The sequence below is a fragment of the Eucalyptus grandis genome, chromosome 3, assembly GCF_016545825.1.
Source record: "Eucalyptus grandis isolate ANBG69807.140 chromosome 3, ASM1654582v1, whole genome shotgun sequence".
NCBI classification, from domain to species: domain Eukaryota; kingdom Viridiplantae; phylum Streptophyta; class Magnoliopsida; order Myrtales; family Myrtaceae; genus Eucalyptus; species Eucalyptus grandis.
The window spans coordinates 64089500-64112696 of record NC_052614.1 but is presented as its reverse complement, the minus strand read 5'-3'; the positions used below and the strand labels follow the sequence as shown (position 1 = coordinate 64112696).

The 23197-nt window shown below is 40.0% G+C and overlaps 1 protein-coding gene across 1 annotated transcript; it reads right to left on the bottom strand.

Moving 5' to 3' along the window:
* Positions 1-1344: 1344 nt before the first annotated feature.
* LOC104438216 (hexokinase-1) lies at positions 1345-6813 on the bottom strand. Its single transcript, XM_010051309.3, has 9 exons — positions 6155-6813; positions 5130-5280; positions 4866-5048; positions 4143-4217; positions 3864-4019; positions 3593-3691; positions 3397-3527; positions 2379-2460; positions 1345-2098 (listed from the first exon to the last, which is right to left on the bottom strand). The coding sequence occupies exons 1-9, from the start codon at positions 6427-6429 to the stop codon at positions 1748-1750; spliced, it is 1503 nt and encodes a 500-aa protein (XP_010049611.1). The 5' UTR covers positions 6430-6813; the 3' UTR covers positions 1345-1747.
* Between the last annotated feature and the right edge of the window lie 16384 nt (positions 6814-23197).

The following is a 23197-nucleotide window of genomic DNA, read 5'->3' as shown; positions in this document are numbered from 1 at the left end:
ACGTTGTATTACATGTGCAAATGTTTGTGATTGATGTGAACTCATGTGATGTTCGAGTTCTTGAAAAACCTCGTCTCTTCCATCGTCGTATCGTAAAGCGAGAGAGACACATAGCAACAGACCGACCATCCAATCCTCGCGATTTCTGGTCAGTTCCGTTGCCACCTTTGGGTTTCTCTATCTTTCTTTCTTATCCGGCGACAACCCTCTGGCGGTCCGTGTAGCCTCTCTCTCTCTCTATTTTTCTTCCTTCTACAGTGCCTGACGTTGGGGTAGGATCGAGAAGGAGCCACACAAGGTCTGCTCTTGGGTACTGCCTCGCCACGCCAGGCCAATGCCGCTGGGCACAAAAACTCAATTCTCTATAACAATTCTCATATTATCAGATAGAATGACAAATCTTTGATATGATGGTAACTTTCTCTTCCAACTGGTTGGGAAAACTTGGATGTCATAACAACCAAACATCATATACTTCAGAACGAGGAGGAACTTCTGCATCAGCCGGAGCTGAGAGAGAGCAAACATAACCTAGGATTGAAAAAGATACTAATCAAAGGATGCAACCCATGGTCAAGTGGGTCGCTTCACGTTTGATCCTAGTTGAGTCTCGGGTGGGCCATCCAGATCGCATGGCAAGAAAATGGGTCCGAGCCAGTTTTGCCAATATATGTGTTAGGCACCCAAATCTAACCCTACTCGTATCAGACACCCAAATCTAACCTGACTTGCCAATTTGCCACCTCTAATGTAATGAGTCTGCACTTTGTATCTCTAATCTTCCATCACTGCATCATCACCCCATATTGTGCACATGCCTCTTACCACTTTGATAAAAGAACTATCAATTGCCTATATATGGAATTTGCCAGAACACTGGACAAGTGCCACGTTCAAGCACACAGATCATTATTGGAGACCAAACGTTACATCTTCCTACTCAGTAACATGTGCTTTTATCTAACAATGCGACCTTTTCTCATATTAAAATTCCCATCCCGAAAAGTTTGAAGTTCAGACATATCAAACACAAATTCTCTTCGTAATCAAAAGCTACGAAGACACGGCTAAAATAATTTATATACAAATGAGGTGTTTTGCAGCACAACACGTGGACGTGTCGGATCTGATGAATTCTACGTGGAAGCTCCTATTTTCAGTGATTTAGATCTATTCTAGCAAACACGTAACACACTCACCTAATATCTTATCCACACAAAAATGTGCACCAAATCTTCAACCAAATCTGAGAGAAGAGATGAATGACCTAGCAATCATTCAACAAGAGAAGAACTTCAGACAAGCAGAAATCATCAACAAAATGACCTGTAAACAAACATAAAGTACCAGGAATCTCTACTTTCTATTACCAACAAACTGTCTTATTCGCTGTAAGAACAAGAACTCCTCTTTTTCTTTGGGTCATGCCAAAAAAAAAAAAAAAAAAAAAAAAAAACTCTCCCATTGCAGTTTCCCTTCCCCATTTATTCACCAGTTCAGTAGACATGAACTCTACCTTACAACCGTCATATTGCTACAATCCAAGAAGGTGATAACTAGCAGCAGCACACAAACATCTGCACCCCCGATAACCAAATCCAAGCTGCCTATATAAACCCAAGTGCTCGTTCTCTGCTCCGCAAGACTAAATTTCTGGTCACTCCTTGGTAGTAAGAAGAGCTCTAAATTCTCCACAAGATGTCTCAAGAATAAGGGAAATGAAAAAATTATACAAAGAAAGAAGAGATCAAGGCTCCTCAGCCATGAGATATTCGGAGTGCGAAGCTGCTAAAAGGGCAGCTCCTATGCCAGACCCGTCATTTGAGTGCTCAATAACAATGTTCTGCGCGACTTCCTCTCCAATCAACTCTTTTAGAGTGCTCTCCATGCAGGCACTGAATTTTTTGTAGTGCTCGAACAAACCACCGTCAAGTGCAATTACTGACTTCTGCTGTTCTGCTCCCTCTTTTGCGCTGTCTCTTCCCAGTTTTTTCAGGATCCCAACTATCCCAGCAGCAGATAGGCGAGCTCCACGAGTGGCGACAATGTCACAGAGCTCAACAACCACTTTTCTCATCTTCAAGGTAGTATTGGATATCTAATGGACACAGATTGCAAATTATACAGATGATTGCAAAGGTATTCACCCACATGTCCTCCTGTCAAGAGGTATACAGGGTGCGGTTGAAAGGAACTAAAAAGAAATTTTGGAGAGGAAAGATGATTCGCTTTCACAGAGTATTGCTAAAAACAATGTGGGACTTTCACAAGAGGATTCTTTTTCTTGAGTCAGGGAAGATACCTAATAATATTAAGCCTCCAGAAAATCATATGGACAGTAAAGTAATTTATCACTCCAGGGAGAAAGCAGAATATACCTCTAAGATATCCCTCAGTTTGTTCCCAACAACTTTAAGATCGGAAGACGTGTCATGATGCATAGCAGACATGTCCGGTGTCCTTCAAAGTTGAAAAGAGCAATTTAAAGTTCTGAACACTTCATTGAAAATTAAAATACATAAAATGCTGGAAAATTTTTAGTGATGGAGAAGCATAATCTTTGGATCACATCCTATTTTCACTGCTGATCGAAATAAGAAGGGACACCGAGGCAAGACAACTCAAAGCAGGATTTAAAGTAAGGCGCTTCAGTCTATAAGGAAAAACGCAATTGACAATGCTTAGCAGATTACAATTGTGAGTAATGAGTGTGTGATAAGTTCAGCATATACCTTGACAGTGGCATTGTGAAATCAGAACTAGTAGAAAAGGACTACACAAGACTTTAGAAATCTTAACACAATATAAGAGAGTGACAATGCTGTGTAATGAGAACTGAAACCACAAAATCCAACTGTGACGTCATTTATGATAAATTTTGGATGTCACACTAAGGGAAAAATCATATGTTGTCTCAATCATCTTTAGAAGTGACACAATAAAGGGCTCGCTAGGGGGGGAAGAAAATTCCCAGCAACTGATAGTTACTAAAAACAAGGGATGAAGAGAAAAGTATGTGGTTGACTTGGTAAAAGCTCCACGTGAAAGGCCAAGGTCACTAATGATAATATACCGATTTGTGCAATCAAAATCCAGGCATCATACGAGCATAACTATGTCTGACAGCCACCACAAATGAAGAACTGATCAAGCACATGTCGAACCAAATAAATCGACCTGACATTGTCTACTTGTCTAGAAATGGATTTGGTTTCTTTTCAATTCAGATCACCTGTTAGTGGCAAAATTGCCCTGTCAACTCTTTGTTCAGGAACAGGATGACACAAACTTAACGGTTCAACATCGAGAAGGCGAAATCAAAACAAACATGCCATGGAAGATACACCAAGCAATCACAAGGACACCAAGTGAAATGCCAGATGACCAGTACCACACCTTAATATGAAAGAGATTCTTAATTTAGGAGGAACATTGTCACCGAAAAATGAAGCTTCTTCAGCCATTTTCAGTAAAACTCTACGCACAACTTCTCCCAAGTACATGCCTGATATTGTCTTCTCAAAAATCTACAAGAAAAATAAGCAATAAGCAAAAGACCCCAACAAAGATTAGGACATTGAAAGTAGGTCACCTGCTCTCCTGGGTTAAGACTTTCACTATCCAGTGCCTGATCATACTCTGTCAGGGGAAGGTGTGACGACCTGAAGTTGCCCCATTCCATGTTAATGACCTGCAAATTTCAGCAAAATAGGTAACTTTGTATAAATTTTTTGCACTGGTAATGAAAGTCCATCGCCTGATTCTGACAACTGAAGATGATGACAGAGATCTTATGTAGATAAAATTGTCACAACTAATTCTAGAAAAAAAAACTAAAGTCCAGTAATGTAAATATTAATCACCATTTCTCCTGATTTAGGCAGAGGACCATGCCACTTAGGAATTGCCTGAGCCCTTTCAACATAAGCTGCATTTGTTCCGGTACCCAAAATGACAGCAGCAATTACATCGGAATTGTAGAATCTGCCCCCAGCTAATGTTCCGATTGTGTCATTAACCTACACCATGGCAAGCGAATAGATCCAGCGACGATTATTGACAAAGAGCAATCTTCGAACGAGAAAATCAGGATACTTTATCAGCAAAGCAATTTCAATCACAACCCTCCATTTAATACTAACCAAAGCTGTTACACGCATGTGGAGGCCAATTTTTTCCATTGCTTTGGTCAGTTCACCCACAACGTCCTCCCCAACCTACATCAACACAAACAAACAAGGAAGTCAATATAAACCAGAACCACCAAAACATAGGAATGAAAAGGTAACACCAAACCACAACAATAAACATCAGACAGGTCCCGGCATCTATCATGTTCCCAAAATGCCATATAGCCACGTGTCTAGTAAAAGCATGACTCTGCACTTTCCAGCAGATCACGACTAAATTATTGGAAAGCTAGGATTTGATCTTTCACCTTGAAGAAATATGGAAGCCCAAAAATGAAACAACCTTGATTAATTCAAACCCTGTGAGCCCCCTTAGAGCCATCTTAATTCTCAATTTCAGAACTTTCCATAAAAACACTTTAAGAAATTTGCACTCAAAGATGGAGGCATGGTGGCCAATATGATATTAAAAACAAAGGAAAGCTGACCGCAGGCTATTCAGTTAATGTAGGAACAAAGAGTCAGAAACAATGTCAACCACCACAGTTAAGCATCATGCAAGCAACACTCATACACAACTCCTACTACAACGGCCAAGCCTTTCCAACTATGTCTGTCAGCTATATGATTCCTATTGTGCTATTGTCCCGTATTATAAACCAGATTTTCCATGATAACCAAATAATTGAGACAAAATCAGAAGATTTAAGAGAAATTGGGATCAGCAGTACTCACCGCATCTTCTATGGAAAAGCCCTTTGTCCATTTGATTAATGTCCCTGACGATATAGATACTTGCCTAACGGGGAAGGAGAAGGTAAAGCCTAGCTCCCTTTGCCTACCAGGGTAAGGATGAGAACCTTCACTTTCTGTGGCAACAAACTTCGCAAGTGCCTCAGCAATGTAATTAAACAAAGCCTGAAAGATAAAATGAACATTAAAAAATGAGCGTAATGAGCAGAATTAACTTAAGTTTATTGGGTAGTGAAATGCACTCACTTCTGAAGATCCAATCATTAAGTAAGGAGGTATTGAAACTTCCTCAAATTCTTGGGAAACAACACCCTTTTCCTTTCCTCCCAACTGAACACGAAGGACCCGGAAATTTGTACCACCCAGGTCCAATGCATAAAACAATCCTTGCTCATTCCTAGAGCAGTGAGGAAGAGATACATGAGATTTGCAGAATCAACCAAAAGGTTATTTAGGGTGTACACAAAACCACAGCTGAATAACCTATGAGCAAATCATTTTCGTGATACAAACACATTGCTCGGTTGCCTTCCCAATAAATGTCTTCCAAAGAACATCAAGCAGTACCCTTTCCATCATAAGAACCACTTGATCATATAGTTAACTATTAAGTTCATTCCACCAAACATATAAGCCTAATCAGTAAAAAGCGCCCCCCTCTCCCACCCCGCGGGGGCGCCTCTCTTTTCCTTCCTTCCTCCAAAGAAAAGGGAATCTTATCCAAACAAAACAGAAATAAACTACAACAGCATTATTTCCACCTCGAAGCTAGATAAGATTCTGTGTACATAATACATGCGACCAACTTCATTTAGAAATGCAAACAGCACTGACCATTGCTGATTACTCATAAGACAGTTTTAGGAACACTTCCTACAACCAAGGAAACAAGCCAAGGACGAATTTTTCTAAAACAGAACAGCTCCTAATAATCAATCGTAACCTAAATGATGCAACAGTGGATCCAGTTGATTAATCACCGGTTTTCCAATTCATCTCAGAATCTCCGTATTAGCTCTTGATCACGCCATCGCAAGAATTCATCAAGAAGCCCGTCAACCCAACAATCAATTGGCAATCACAATGAAAAAAAAAGTGAAATTTGTGGTAGAGCGAAAACACGAGCTTCCAATCCTGTACCCACCAACGGATTCGAGATCAACGCAACAACCACACACAAAAAAAAATAAATAAATAAAATAAACACATCAATACATGAACACCACCACAAATCGCAATGAAACTAATGAATGGGAACTGGGTACGCATACCCAGTGGGGAGATTGTCCACGTAGCTGATGAGCATCTTGAGCTTACTCCCGCCCTCGGATGCGAGCCCGGCGTGCATCTCGACGGTCATGGCGTCCGCCACCTGGCGGAGCTTCCCGATTGGGGTCCCACACTTGTCCTCAAACTCCTTCAGTATGGCCATGGCCCTGGCCCATTTCCCGGATCTCTTCATCTGCCTCCTCACGACGACCGCCGCCCCCGCCGCCACCACCGCCGCCGCCGCCACGCACAGCACCACCGCCACCTTCTTCCCCATCCTCAGCTCCTCCTCCGCCGCCGCCGCCGCCGCCAACTACCCTTTATCCCTCTCTCCGTAAAAAATTATGGGAACCTACTCAGATCAACCCGCTGCTCCTCGCCGGATCAATTCTTGATCATGTTCCGCAAGTGGGTCTCCTCCTTTCCGACCCCGAGATTGGGAGAGAGGTCGAAGTAGGCGAAAGGCGCGTCCTTTTCCTCCCCTAGATAGATAGAGAGAGAGAGAGAGAGAAGGAGGGAAAGGTGCTGCGCTAGATACAGGCCATCGCCATTTTGAGAACAACTGTAGAGAAAGAGCGATTTTCCCGGAAAAAAATCGGGTTTTTCTCGGAAAACGAGTGAACAGAAGAGGGCCGGAAGAGAAGAGGAGTGTACCCAAAACGACCGGTCCGCAGCTCTGGCTTTTTTTTTTTTTTTTTGCCTTTTTTTCCGCCCTCTTTTTTTTTTCCAATCAAAACTCGACGAAATTTAATTTAAAATAATAATATTCCTCGATTCATCTTGCCGGATAGCGATTGGCGAAGATATTTTTTTCCAAGAATCTCTTTTGGGGCTCGGGATTTTTTCCTTTCCATTTTTGATAGAGTTTGATTAATTTTTGGTCCGGCTCGATTCTGACCACATTAGAGGGTTCAGTCCCTAGTTTTTGGAACTAATGATCAAATTGAACCGGACCAATCAGTTGAGTTTAGCATTCCGATAATTCAATAGAATGTATCAAATTTAAATAAGAGAGTGCCTCGGACTTCTTGAGAGGTGGAGGAGGCTCGGACAAAAGAAAAGATCGAAAGAGAATGGTAGACGTAAGCATCGTGAGACAAAAGGGAAAGACCATAAAAGATAATGAGACATGAATAACATATTTAAGAAATAAATAAAAATAATATCCAAGTGGTCCTATTTTTCCTTAAAATCAAGCATTGGACCATTGGACACCGATCTGATCTGGCACTCTTAGGAATTGAACCAAATCGATCTGTTCAATCCAGTTCAAACGCTATCCGAATTTTTTAGACCACGAAAATTGCGGGAAATTCACGGAAGAAAAGGGGGCGAGAACGAGATCTGCTAGAAAAGGGGGAAAAAGGAGCAATTTTTTTTTTGGCCCTAGCTTTGGTGCGTCAAATTACGGTCGAGCCCTCCGAGTGCGGGCGAGCCTGGTCCGCGGGCCTCGGTGCGCCACGTGTCGTCACCTAATTGATTCGATCGATCTTTCTCTCTCTCTCTCTCTTTTTTCGTCCCTTTTTCCCCCGCCGCATGATCCAGTTAAAGATTTCCCACGTGCGAGGAGAAGAAAAAAAAAAAAAGGAGCGATTTTCCCGAAAGAATCTCGTGCCGCCTCTCCTGGGGAGCCTCTTGCCTCAATAAATCTCGAGTTTCCTTTTTCTCAATTTTTTATGATTTATTAATTTGCTCACGACAAAAAAAAAAGAGAGAGGGAGTAAGTAAATCTTGGTTTACACTTTCAATCCTACAACGTTTTGATTTTTATCTGAGAGGACAAATCCTATGACAAAGGCAAATTGTCTAGGGAAAAATAAAATGGAATCGAATTAATTGAGCAAATTGACACGTGGTACGGTAATCCAATAGATATTAACATGCAGGATTCAATAAATTCGATGCGTGTGCAATTACTTAATATTTCAATTTTTGTCTGACAACTTTAAATGTTCTGTCAAGTACTCTAGGTCTATTTGAGAATTTTAGGATATGTTGTTGGTCTATTTGGGCTGGTGTGACCTTTAATTCAAGCGAAATAAAAATATTTTGGGTGGGGGGCGGAGAGAGAAAGAGAGTGAGACGGGGACAGGGGGAATTTTTTTTTTTTTTCCCTTTTTCCATGTTGAGAGAGCGTTTAAATTTTAATTACCCTTTGAAAATTAAACTGAGTACTTTTTTTGGGCAAGTGGGTGGGTGTCAAACAACCCATGCAAAGTGACGCAGCCGTATGTTTGTCTTTTTATTTTTATTTTACGTTCAAAATTTAATCAAACATTTTTTAAATCTATATGGTGAAATGGATAAAGAGAAAATAAGAGGGTTGACTTCGAATTAGGCGTGGCATGACGAAGAATGCACGAGGGGTTTCAACGATGATTCGAAAGAAGGAAGGGATGGTAGTGGATTGAACCGATGATAACGATGACAAAAAATCTCTCTATTGATAGATCGTGACCGATTTTGTTTGCCACTTTGAATGATGCCCGTTTTAATTCTCATCGTTGGATAAGCTTCAATGACCCATTTTCTGTGCTCCGTCAGTCATCGAGAATTGTGGGGAAAAGAGTTTGAATAGAGACGTTATTGTGAGCTCGCGATATTGTGTCTCGTCAGATACTATTCATTCAGCTTTGATTATCAATCAATGACGAACTTTTGCACTTGCCATTTCTTTGAAATACACTATAAGCGCTTCAATTATTTTGTAATTGATATGGACGGACCATATAGTATGTTATGTTAAAATCATCACGAGGATAAAATTACTAAAAAATTTATAAACTTATTGTGCGAATGGATATCAATTCAATTATAAAGTTTTCAATTTTGACTAATTTAGTTTTAAACATTTTAACAATTTATGAATTCCATCATTTTAGATAATTTAGACTAAAAATTACCAACATAGATGTCAAGCATGTGACACGTAAGATGACCACGTTGATGTGGATAATTTTTACAATTTTTTTTGTAATTTTTTCTTTTCTTTTTTGTTTCATTGTGGCTAAAGAGGGTTGCAGCCCTTTTTGACTGCAAGTAAGGGCACGAAAGCCTTCATCAACCACATCGAGGACCAATCGATGAGGGCTTATAGGGGTCTCGCCCTTCATCAGCCATGAATAACAAAAAAAAAAAAAAAGACAAATTATAAAAAGTATCAATGTCAATGCTGATTGTGACACGTAAGGCTGTCAACATTCATACCAGTGGTTTTCTACCAAAATTATTCATAAGTACTAATGGGCAAATTATAAAAAAGGTTCATGGCTAAATTTGACAAAATTAAAGGTTTATGACTGAATTAATATATGTCCGATAGGTTTATGACTTTTTTGATAATTTTCTCTAACATTAGAACATTGAAGCTAGAAATTTAATACCCGAGGGGGTAACTATACGTATGTAAAGTCTATTGTGAGGACTATGTATACAATGTACCTGGTCAAAAGTGTACTCTTCATATATTCTCGGTGGAGGGTGGTTTTCAAATGGCATCCCTTCCTGACGTAGCCAGCGACCTATCGCCACCCTGCTTTAATTTTCAGTCCCTTTTGGGCTTCCAGTTAGATCGATTGCTCCTAACCAGTTGGCTGTCTTTGAAGTTCGGATTGGAAGTTTGGTCAATGTCCCCCTTGAGTCGCGACCCTTCACCAAATCGAGCATACCAAAACGTGGGATCATTGGTAAAGAGACATTGTCGACAAAGAGCAATGGAAGAGCGGGCGCGAGCACATGTTCGATCTTGGTGTCGGGCATGATGTTTTGGAAGGGCGATGGATCAATGATTAGCTTAAAGCGAGAACTGTGGCGGTTCGTTAGCTAGGATCTATAGTTTCACCTATTTGGAGGTGAAATCCATGCGAAGAGTCATCAGGGCAATATTAGCCTATCATGCCACGCCGTCACATCAATTATTCTCGGTGAATATCGAAAGGAATTACTATATTAGAATTTTGCGTAAAAATTTAAGATTAAATTCGTAAAATTAAAAAGTTTAAATTGCCTCATAATTGTAGTAAAGCAAGCTCTATCCTTTGTATTTGTCTCTCATTAATTCCTTAGCCCCAAAAAAAGGAAAAAGGAGCGAGAATTTGACTGGGCGCGCGTAAATTTTTTTGGCAAATTTATTAGAAATGTCTTTATTTTTTTTTTCTAAATGATTGCCCGTTTTACAAAAGTCAAATGTACAGAAACCATTTTTTATCATTAATGAGCATATTAATGGCCATTAATGATGAAAACATGCTCCCTTTTCTCATTTATCTAAACGATGTAAATAATTATTTTTATGAAAGAACCATTCAAATTACTCATTTCCTCAAAACGAAAGATCGTGTCCGTGATCAAGAAGAGGAAAGAGTACACGACAACTAAGAAACCTTGGAAGGTTTTGACCGAATAGATTTACGCACAAGTTTCCTTTTTAATCAGCCAAAAATACAGAACAAAAAATTAAAGAGAGAGAGAGAGAGAGAATTAGATCTAAACCGGATGAAAATTTAAAATTAACCTAAACCGGCTTAGCTGCTCCTGCCTTTTGTCCTTTCGCTTTCCCCCGAATATTGGAAATGAGATTTGAGAGAGAAGTGGTCCCAACCCCCCCCACATGTATCCCAACAACGGGAGCATCTCCTCCTTTTCAGGACAACGTAAAGCCCTCGAACATCTCAAGCATCCCGAAACCGATGTCTTCGTTCTTTTCGCCTCTCCTTCCCACGTGTCTTTTCCAAGACAAAAGTTTCGAACGATGACGTCATAAATCGTCAGCACAGACCCCTTTGTGCAATTTCAGCAATCTCTTCGCAAAACAACTACATCAACCAATTTCGCTAAGCTAAGGGAGAAAAGGATAAAAATAAATAAATAAAAAAAATAAAAAAAAGGGAGAAAAGGAAATTTATTTACATAATGGATATCCTCTTTGTAAGATATAATTATAGCTGAACACCGAAATATGATTTGTATCTACACGTCATATCGGTGACATGTTGGGCTTCATAGGATACTTTAAATCGAGCCGTCGGCGAATTATTTAATGACTGGAAATTGTTCGATGGCGGTAAAGGTTGCATTTGATGTTTTCCACGCATGACGTCTCGGTGGTCCGTGAATCGATGAGTCATGGAGCAAATCCATATTATAGTTCTTTTAATGAGATGGTGTGACAACTATCCAATAACTAGCACGTCCTTCTGTTCCCATGATTACAAAATGCCGCAAACTGTTGACTTAATTAGAGAGAGAGCGAGACATTTAAGACAGAGAGAGACAGAGAGATATTTAAGACGTAACTGCAAGTTCTCCAACCTGGGTCAAAGGATGCAACGCACGGTCACGCCCGTCCGAACCTTCAGACACGGTCAAACTCAACTAAGGGCCCAATGCTGATTCAACCCGAAGCAACCGTACCGTACCTAACCCAAGAACCATATCCGTAAGTCCACTTTGAATCCTCCTTACAAGAAATGATTCCAGAAGCAACAAAAAGACGACCCTTTCTAACTCCAAGCAAATCTCCCAAGAGGCGACGCCAAATTACAAACACAAAATGGGCGACTCATGCCGCGATCCGAGACGAAAAGGAACAACATGGGCCGAAACTTTCCGGCCGGACCCGGAGACGGCACGAATCATAAGTACAAAAGGGAAGGCGTGAACCGAACTTTCACGACCCAAACCCTCACGGCCCTGCCCCTGGTGAAACGCTAAAAGCAAAAGTCAACACGATGGAAACAGCGCCGAAGTCACAAAATGCGAAGTTGGCAAGTTGCGCATAAAACATTAACCGCTTGCTACTTAAACAATTCAGCATAAAAAACACGGGCACGGCGAATGCTACATGATCCACGCGTGACGTTAATGTGAATGACTCATTCGATCTTATCTCAAGCATCTTCTCCAAGCTTGCAATATTATATGCTACAGATGGCTTTATGCAGATCACGGGTCATTCATATGAATGACTCATTCAATCTGATTTCGAGCATCCTCTCGAAGCTTGCAATATTATATACTGCAGATGGCTTGGCAAAGTACTATAATCCTGCTAAACGCCAAGATGACTTTGGAGCGTCCTTAAATTATTGTGCACGCTTTACCGGTCCGGTCAGCATGCACGTGCAGAGAACTCCAGCTCTTTGCCGCCACTATAAGTTTTGACAAACTAAATTAATAAGGAGCAAAAATTGCTGGGGAGTTTAAAACCTACTGCAATGCCATGGCCTGTGTTATAGTGTGAGGGTTATTATAGTCATTAACACTAATAGGGTTATTATGGTCATTAAATATTGTTTAATAATAAAAGGTGTGAGACGTGATAAACCCTATTCGATTTTACATGTTCTCCTTGTTCCTTCTGTCAATTTCTACATCGCTCTCTTTTCTTCTCCTATATTAATTTATACATGGTACCAGAGCCACATCAACAAGCATCACTCAACCCAAGTCGGTGTTGGCCAGCCCTCTCAAGTCTAGATTTGATGCCGACGAGCATAGTCGGCTTAGATTTGGCCTCGTTGGCTTAGATTTGATGTCGTCTAGCGTCACGCGGTCTTATCCATCCATTCAAGAGCTGATGGCTGGTTGAGATCGCGCCCCTCCATGTAAATTGATCTGATTAGTGTGGTCCTCTAAGGTTCGCTCATGTGTTCGTTGTTCTCCAATTAAAAAAAAAAAAAAATTATATGGCAGCAACTTGTTTGATAGAGATGCTAATCTTGTTCACCACAAAATTGACGTTGGATGAAGTGGTTTCTGGTTGGGCATAATCTATGATTTGGGAGTTTGTCTTAATGAAATAGGATGAGTTGATTGAAGTATTATGGAGATTTGGACTGTTTAAAACAAATCACAGTAGTTTATTGAATTGAATTAGTTGGAGGGATTTGAATTTGATAATTGTGTTGAAAGTTCTTGCGTTATATTTGTACACATCGAATTATGACGGAGAATAGAGGTGTAGTAGCTAAGGTTGTGTCTACATCCTCTAATCGTTTGATAGAAAATAAGTTAGAAGGGATCACCAATTTCCAACAATGGAGGAAAATCGTGTTGTTAGTGTTGACTGAAAGAGAGCAATATAATCATCTAACATGTAAAAGATTTGGCTCTGACACCATGTAGAAATTAAGGGTCTGTTCGTTTCGCGGAAAATGAGCCATTTCTGGAAAATATTTTCTCAGAAGTCATTTTCCGGGAAAATGACAATATTTTCTGGTGTTTAGCTAAAACCTGAAAATGTTTTGGAAAATATTTTCCGGTATTTGCTAAGGAAAATATTTTCTAAAACTTCACCACTTAGGCATCCATTACTTACCGACCTATAAATCTATCAAATATGAACTTGCCTTTAAATTCACGCAAACTTACTTCATATCTTTGTTCCCTCACTATCGCCAAACACTCATCTACTCTAAAAAATGTTCGTATGGATTTTTAAAAGAAGCAAAAGAGAAAAGAAGCAAAGCATGTACAACCCTCATGAAAATCTTCCAGTTGAGTGGCCTGTTCTCCCCTTGTGTCTTTTGAGTTCTAATAAACAAAAGATAAAAGAAGCAAAACATATAGAGTTCCTTACTTAAGCAATGTACAACTGCAGGATGGAATAAATAAAGAAAATGATAAGCGAGAGTGCAGAGTGCGAGCTTAAGATTGACGAGCTCGAGGTTCGCTTGGCAACGGCAGATGACTAACCAAGAAAAAAGAAGATGGGAAAGAAAGAAAAGAAAAAGAAAAAAAAGAAAGAAAAAGGAAATTAAAAATAATTTGAATTAAAAGAGAAAAAGAAAATTAAGTAGCTTGAGTCATATCTTTGTATTCTAATTCTGCACTGGATCTAGCCACAACACTTTGCTTCTTACCCTTCCAAGATACTAGGTCTCTTCTCACAAAAGTGCAGTAACCCAATGTAGACCTTCTATTTGTAGGAGACCTAGCCCGATCAACATCCAAAAATGCTTCCACTCCTCACCATGATCAGCAAAGAAAAGACCACAACTTGGAGTTTTCTCCTCTATTATGGTCATTAACACTGATAGGGTTATTATGGTCATTAAGTATTATTTAATAATAAAAGGTGTGAGACGTGGTAAACCCTAATCAGTTTTACAAGTTCTCCTCATTCCTTCTGTCAATTTCTACATCGCTCTCTTTTCTTCTCCTATATTAATTTCTCCAGCCTGTAAACAGCAAAACATAACAGCAGATTGAATCAGTCAAGGGCGTGATGCTCAGAACACATAGCTTGGCACATTTTTGCAATTTTGTATCAACTTCATAAAATGAGTCCCGGTATGTACAATGCAGTCCAGAAAAATTGGCAAAAGCAAGAGCAATCATCCACCTAGGTCTGCATGAGTAGGGATGACAGGTACCAGAAAGTTTCCATAAGGCGAATCGAAGATGCGGTAGTTTCCAGTGCAACCATCACGTTGTGCTTGCGTGACTGCAAATCTTTTGGCTTGTTCAATCTTCATATTCATACCACCGGAACTACCCTGCAGAAACATAGAGAAATAAAATGCCATCAAATGAAATCCAAAAGAAAATTGGTCATGTATGGAGGGACTTAGCAAAGAAAATGCACTTACAATCGAACTTTGAGTAGTAGATTTCCCGGCTCTTTCTTCATTTGCATGAGGCGAGGAAAGATTCCTGCAATCATGGATGGTTTATGTAGTTAATATCACGCTCTCATATGTCATAAGCAAATAAGAAATGTAGAAAATGTAGTAGGACTGCAACGACCCACTGCTGGCGGTGATTCACTAACACCGCTACTGCTGACTGACGAGGATCATCTTATGAAAATAACAACGAGACACTAACAAGGAAGAAAGAAAAGGCCAACACAGAAGGAGATTGCAAACTTAAGACCAATAAAGAGCATCTTCCATAAGCAAGAATGAACTATCAACTACACCCCAATGCAGAGGGCTGGTATTAGATGGGCTAGGCAAGCAAATACATTCCAAGGCCAATTATAGGCAAACTTCTCGAACAAATTGTTGGCAGCTAATGATGCAATAAGAGGAATGAGGATGATATTGTTTCCTCCAATATGAACAGAACTATGCAGTACACAAGACATGATCAAGATCAGAATATGATATTGCCTGATAAAGAATACATAGAATGAGATGTGCCATGAAGCAGGACTAAATTCATGTATAACCTGTAAACAGAGACTTTTAAAGTTTTGCTTTCAGGACCACAGATTGTGGGCATAGGAAAGCCACACAAAGCATTGTAAGTGCTTAATCTTAACAATGAAGAATAACCCCAAGTAATTCTATCTCCCAGACTCGCAACAATTGGTCGGAGCTAAAAAATTCATGAAGAGATCAGATTTGCCAGAACAGAATAAATCTAAAGAAGAGAATGAAAACTCTCTTAGAGTTTGAAATGGAAAGTAATGTAAATTCTCCAAAATGTGGAAATGGACATCAGGTTTTCTCAGAATGTAAAATTTGCCCGTTCTAGGGACATGACTGCTTTCTGAACAAGCTACACATACTGTACTACAAGCGGTAAAAAGCAAATTGCTGTAATTGTAAAACATGCAATATAGATGATTGGAAAGCTTAGTTAGCAATTCATCAGGATAAGTGGTTGAGCAACTGAGAAGAGCCACTTCACGCTTTCATTAGGTCCATGTGGAAAAATCAATATTGCTCCGAGCAACATTAATCGGTGGAAAAATGGATAAATAAAGTTCACTCAACTGCTCATTCTAGTCCAAATGAGCAAGAGTCCATCTGCACGAAAGTACTCACAACTTCCTTCTTAGGACAGATAGACCTCCCTCACGAAACTCCTTAATTTTAAGCATGTCTTCATTTGAAACAATGAATACTGTATGCGAAAAATTGTCCAAATGCACAGCGGTACTTCCCCAATAGACAAATGAATCCATCTCTCCAAAATTCTCTATCAATAGACAGCAGTACTTCCCCAATAGTTAAATGAATTCATCTCTCCAAAATTCCCTATCAATATACTCTATTAGATGAATCCAATATACATCATGATCCATGAGATTAACTAAAACCCATCCACTCAATCAACCAGGCCAGTCTCATCTCCACCCGAGATTTCCGTTCCAACCAATTCACCAGACCATTTGGCTTTCTGACATAAGCTCGACTATTCTTACCATTGGGCTCAACATGGCAGGAATTCAATCAACAATGTCTTGGAAACAACAGAGAAATGAGCTAAAATCAATCACCCTCCTCTTCGGGTAGAATGTCAAAATGCTGCCATGTACACATCAAGCACTTCAATCCCGACCACCCGAAAAAATACCATGATCTTTTTTTTCCTCTTCCAATGCCTAGAACCGATCGATCGCCTAAACACCAAATCCAACTTCAAGAACCAATCTCACCGACCCTAGCCCCGCACGAACACGACCCAGAACTGAAAAAATCACAGAAACTCCAATCCAACCCCTCATCTAATAAGCAATTCAAAAAATGGTCATGGGACTCATGCCAAGAAGCTTCTACGTAGCAAAGCAAAGAATTTCCTCCACGAACCCTCTTACAACACATGTTTCATTAAATATTTTCATAAGATCACGTAGTTCTTGCCCATCGAAAACTGAAAAAAGACAGAAAGACAGAGACGAGAAAGAATGACCTGCGAGGCGGTGGATTGAGCTTTCTCTTCTTGGGTTCAGACCCCGGTCTTTCCATTCGCTTCGGAAGAGCACGCGATACCGCAAATCGTATTTCTCTCTCTCTCTCTCTCTCTCGCTTCCGCCGTGGGGTGGGGCGACACTGATCGGGTCGGGTCTTTCTCGGGTCGGTCTACTTGAAGGGCCGCCGGTTCTGCGTCCGACGCTGATGATCCCCCCCGGTCTTCTTCCACGCGAGCCCAGGCCCGGTTCTGAAGAAACCGAAGAAACCGGCCCCTCGCCTTCAAAAGTAGCGGATGGACGAGAAAATGTCGCGTTGGCCGGCCCCTCCACGTCATTATGGAGCCGGACCATTCAGCAATTGACACGTGGCTGCCTTTGTCCTCTAGGGAAATATTTAAGAAAATATTGGCTGAATCTAATACTCCATGTAGGATCATACGTGAAATCAGTCAACGATGTACACGTGTCCATCGGGGCCCACGATTCAAATTTACTGACTATAGAGTATAGACCCTCTCTCCTCTCTCTCCCCATTGAACTGTTCCGTACCATTACGGATGGACATCAAAAATCACTCTTAAGTGTTAAAAATCGCTCTGCTCTGCTCTGTCTGCTCTGCTCTCTCTCTCTCTACTAGTGAACTATGACGCCAACGTGCCTTCGTCACTGCCTCCACTGTCGCCTCCCCGAATCCTGTCATTACTTTTTTCCCTCACTCCTCATGACCTTTGCTCTACTCTCTCTTTCCTCCACGAAGCGCCCCCTACTCATGAATGTCAAGGCCGTCGGTGCCTTTGCCTCTGCGTCTGCACCCACTGTCGCGTTTTTCCCTCGCTCTTCTCGACTTCCACGCTGCTCTCTCTCTTTCTCTTTCCTTTGCGAAGCTGGCTTCGATGTTGATGCCTCCTTCGTCGACTCCCCGAGCCTCACTGTCGCCTGTTGAAGCCCCATTGGCAGCTTTGATTCGTCCCCTGCATCCGAAGTTTAGGGTTTTCTATAGATTTAGTTTGGATTGATGCAATGTGGTCATTGAAAAAAAGGCTACTTTGTCCGGGGTTGTGTGCTTGTGTGCTGATGTTAATTTTGTACATATTTCCTTTTCCAATGCTTCGCCAAACTGGGACTTTTCTAGGTGATTTGTCCTGATATGGTTAGAATTGGGTTTGTTAGCAACTGTTGAGGTAATGTTACTGGTGAAGTAAATCTAACTCATTTCCTTAGATTATAGCATTGGCATTTGGATTAGCAGTTAGTATGGGAGAAAACTCTATGCCTTAGATGTATGAGGGCAAAGAAGAATAAGTGGAACGTATGTTAAATATGGTGTCGAGCATTACTTGACCTCTTGCCACTAGCTCTCTCATTGTTGTGATAAGTTAGACCTTTCCTTTTTTCTTCCTACCATTAAACTGATCATTGGAGCATCCACTATCGATCAATAGTAAAATAAACACGGTATGTCAATTAAGTAGAGATAAGCATCGAGATTTAAATTGAATAGAAGAGAAGATTACTCAGAATGTGGGCTTGCTAACATAGTTATACAACACTCCAGTTCTTGTGAAGTTTGAATTTTTTTATCTTACTATAAATTGATTCATATGAGCACCAATTTCCTGTAATTGCAACCTCTACTCTCATTTTGTAAATATTTATATCTAGAGAAGATAATTGTTCGTCGCTGAAGTAGCCTGTATCACAATGTAAATGCTTCTCTCATGTTTTAGTGCAAAGCTGTGATGTGAATATGAATACTACAAACTAGTCGCTTTGTCTTCCTTTTTAGTTCATGCGACAGGAGGCATAGGAGTGACTTATTTTGGTTTTCTCTACAGGCATTTAGGATAGCATTTGAGGGTATGTAAACTTCAGTATATTACTGAATTGGAGAAAACGGTCAATGTTTTCCAGGTTAGAGACTTAAAGCTTCTTGATTTTGTGGCAACATAGTCATGTATTTTGGTTAACAATGAACATGGAAAAATAAGAAATCCATATAGAGACATACCCCTAATTGCAACTAGCTTTCCCCATTCTATGACATGAGTGCCATAATTTGTAGCAAGCAAATGCCTAGCACGGACCATGCATCTTTCATGTAGAACAAACCATTTGCCTTGATTATGGTAGGAAACAGGAAACCTCTTGGTCAAGACTTTTTGACTTTTTGACTGCGAAAACATGTGGTTTTATAGAAGAAGCTTAAGCATTTTTCGACTAACAAACTGCAAACTACAAGAACTTCTTTGTTTGTTAAGAAAATAATTGGTTTTTCATGATTTTGCAAGTTGTTATAGATGGAAACTACTTGAAGGAATCACACTTTGCATTTGAAATTGGTTCCAGCCAAATGCACCTTTAGATTTAGAGCTTGCTCATGTTGTTTGAATGATTTTATGGATTTAGTTTATCACAGGGGATTTGTTGCCCATCTAACCTTTGACATTTTACTTCATTTGATGGCCATAAGAGATCTCGAAAGAGTGGCAGCGAGAAAACTTGATTTAATTGCTTTGTTTGATGTTAATGGTAGTCTTTGAGTTGAGGAGGGAGGGTTGAATGCTAACTTTTTTTTATCGTTTGATTCATTCCCAATCATTTCACTCAAAATTAGACCACGCTATTTAGCATGACAGTTGATGATAATTCAACTGGACCAGCAAAAGCACTAAGGATTGGTTCAGAGAGTTCCATCGATTGATGAATAAACTAATCCATTGAATATAGTACTAAGAAAGAAAGATGCTTAAATTAGTTGATGTCGATGGGACTCTCATGGCTCCAAGAAAAGTGTTGGTTCCTCCTTGTTTGTTAAGAAAATAATTGGTTGATATGTACAAGTGCAAGTAATTGTGTTATAAAAATATTTGTTTTGTATTTCATTAAGAGGAAACTTTGAAGATTATTTCTATTTTACATGCGTCACCTCAATTAATTTGCACTTGTAAAGTTATCGGATGGCTGAATCTGAGGTAAAACTTTACTCATACTATATGAAACATTTTATGTTTTCTTAGTAACGGATGTGATGTCATGTTTTTTGCTAGAGCATTACATTAATTACTTGTTGTTCATTTGGTTGTAGCATGAAACTTCTCATCTTGCACATATATTGCGTGACACAAAAAATGATTTTGAGGTTGCTGTAGGGATAGTTTTTTCTAATGAACTTGAAGTATATTATAAGTATGTGGCCTATGCAATTGGCAAAGGATTTGGAATGAGGAAGGGTAATATGATTAAAAATAGAAAATGAGAAATAATCCGACGAAATAATCTGCACGGCACTCCTCTTTTGTCATTCCTCTTCCTCACTTGCTTCCCTCCCTCACCGGCTCCCTCTCCCACCATCCAATGGACGAACGGTGTTCGTCGCCACCAAATTCTTGTGTATCACATGGATTGACTCGTTTAATTTCTCTTTTATAGGAGGAGTTATGCTTGCATAAATGAGTAGCTTCATGTAGTAGTTGTGGGAATAAGACTAATATTAGACCCATGTTTGTTGCTAATTCTTTGCCTTATGATTTTATTTATTATAATTAGCCTTGTGGATTCTTAATTTTTCGTTTAGTCAAAAAGTTAATGTATTTATTTATTACAAGTGCTTAATGTTTCAATACAAATTAGGAGGATTACATTATTTTCTCGCGTATTAATATAAAATTTGAAGTCGTATAGGATATCGGGAGATTGTAAAACTAGTTCTAGTGGAAACAGGGTTGACCCTAGAATCGGATCGAAAAAATAGGGTGGGTCGGGTACAGAGTCCAATACAAATAGGGTCGGGTATAGGGTCTAGAAAAGAGGAACCGATTATAATAGGGTCAGGTATAGGGTCCAGGTCTAGATCCTATCCACCCTAGACCCGATCACCCCTAAATTAGAGATGAAAGACCAGTGTTTATAGAGATGTTTTTTGGCTCCTACATAATAGTACATCTAACGTGAGCCAACCTTATTTCATTTACACAAGAACCTCTTTTTCTTTGAAATTTTTGAAAGTATTAGAATGCTTTTTGCTGCTTGTAGGAAAGAATTAAAGAGTTCTTTGCTTAGAAGAGAGAAAAGAAAGAAAATTTCTTCATGAACACCCATTTCTTTGCTATTTTCTTTTACAATACTTGCTTGACAGAAGTAATCTCATCAATAACAGCTTGAAGCACGCATAGCTTTGAGGATCTGCAATTGGCTCAGATATTATAACCTAAACAAGCTCCAAAGGGGAAAGAAAGGGAAACTTGATAGGTTTCCCAAATACTGAGCAACATGCACTCAATTAATTATTAACAACGGTAAAACGTATGCCTCTCGCAATTGATTGGTGGGGCTAAAGGACACTCGATGGTTCGAAAGCATCTCGACTTCAAATTCTATAATAAATATCCATCACCCTCTTTGGTCTTGTAGATGCGGGAGAGACCGGCAACATCAAAGGACTTGAAAAGCAAAGGGTGTTGGTCGTCCACAAGCTCATCAGGACACTGGATCGTGCCTTGAACGGAAGAGAAGAGTCCTATGCAATATCTTGCCTCATGCCCACTCATCATTACACGGTGACAAGGGCTGTGTTTGTCACCGTGTAATCTCCCATTGCTCCATCCCTACACGCAAAAAATGAAAAAAAGGAAGAGGCTCACAATGTTGATGGTCTGTCTCATCACAAGCTAGCATCAATTCGTTGTATCAATATGCATTCAACTGCACACGAATCTATGTTTCACATGTGAACTAGTCTATAAGAATTTCACAAAGAAATTAGCTTTAATGTCGTAATTCTAGCTATTGCCAGACGTGACGTCAATACTAGAAATATAAACAATAATATACGATTGATATGTAAAGTCAGGTTCCCGAATTCTTGCTCAATGCTCTTATAGCATGTTACCTACTTTTTGAAGCAAATTCAATAAAGAGAGAGTGGGTGGGGGGAGATTCACGTAGAATGACTCCCAACGAGGACAGTCAAAGAGGTAGCTGAGGAAGGGGCGACCTCGAACCAACATCCATACTTAGTTTGCACTTCCAATCCGTTCACATGGTTCTGGTGAAGTACGATCACAAAGTTTGCGTCGCGATGGCACCAAGCCCTAGACTTCTTGGACTCTTCGGTCCCAGGAGCAGCATATCTCATGAGACGGAAATTGTATCTAACCAACTTGGCTAGAGATTCCAGGTACTTGTCTACGCCCAAGCTTCCCAAAACCAGCTTCTTCACTAATGAATCCAACTCCAAAACCCTCGTAACATACGTATTCATTGTCTCGCTGCATATTCATGAAAAAAGGCGCACATCAAAACCACAATTTCTGTAGATAGGGCTATGGATTGGCATCTTCACAGATGATTCATTTTACATTTTCTTCTTGCATCGAAGTAAATGAAAATCAAACTCACATCATTAGTGATCCATTTGATAGACATGGCTCTTAACACTTCCTTGATTGGAATAAATAATATAATTACCAGTAACGACAAAAAAGTGATCACCAAGATATCGTGTTTCTTTCTGGCCACATGAGATCTGCTAATCCTTCGATAGAGCCCGAGTTGGGGGCATAGCCAACTCCAAATGCCTCGTAGAGAGGCACACGAGGAAGATTTGCATGTTAGCCGATGTACAGCTTATCCAGGAAGTCAAATCGGCACTTCACATCGTTTGGAAGCTTGAGCAATTCCTCCAATTCTTGGAACGCATCATTGTGAAGCTTCAAGGTCATCTTATCATGCAAGGCTTCGAAGCAACCGAATTCTTCAAGGGCTTGTCGGAGTTGACTTTGCGAGGAGTCCCATCGACCTGTCCCTAACTTTGAGCCATCTAATTCGGACAGATCTATCTGGGGAAGCTTTAGAGTTGAAAAAGAGCTTATGATCAATTTGTCTTTCATTCTGGGTACTTTTTCTAAAGGTTTTTTGCTGTTCTTTCCCTGGGGGGGGGTTTCTCTGCTGAGTTTATAGGGCTTGGGGGCTTGGGGTCCTCGTAGTAGCTACTGTAGCAATTTGAAAGTTACAATCTTTCCATGAAGAATTGATTATTTTCCTTGTTTTCCCCTCTTTTTGTGGTTTAAACAAGAGTTAACCAGTCCATGCAAGTTTCTCTTTTTTCTTTGGTATATAGGTTTTGCAGTTAGTGACTTGACTTTAACTCAAGCAATCATGCGGTTGCCATCCTCTTTAGGCATGTCCACGTGGAATACACAATTAGTAGTTAGGTGAAAAATGAAGCCTAAAATTAATACCTCGCCCAGGAACAGCAACCCCTGCAAGCAAAGAAGTAACTCTTTACTTTTGAATATTGCTATTTTATGATCTTTTTAATTATCGCATGGATTGAGTACTTAATCACATTGGATCTTTGCCTCTTCGTCATTGATGTATTTCACTTCATACGATTGAAGAG

Excerpts from the sequence above, each read along its gene's own strand:
- LOC104438216 (XM_010051309.3), bottom strand. The coding sequence starts at position 6,429 with ATGGGGAAGAAGGTGGCGGTGGTGCTGTGCGTGGCGGCGGCGGCGGTG. Across the intron at positions 4,020-4,142 it reads ACATGCGTGTAACAGCTTTG|GTTAATGACACAATCGGAAC; the intron begins GTTAGTATTAAA and ends GCCATGGTGTAG. Across the intron at positions 2,099-2,378 it reads AACTGAGGGATATCTTAGAG|ATATCCAATACTACCTTGAA; the intron begins GTATATTCTGCT and ends TGTGTCCATTAG.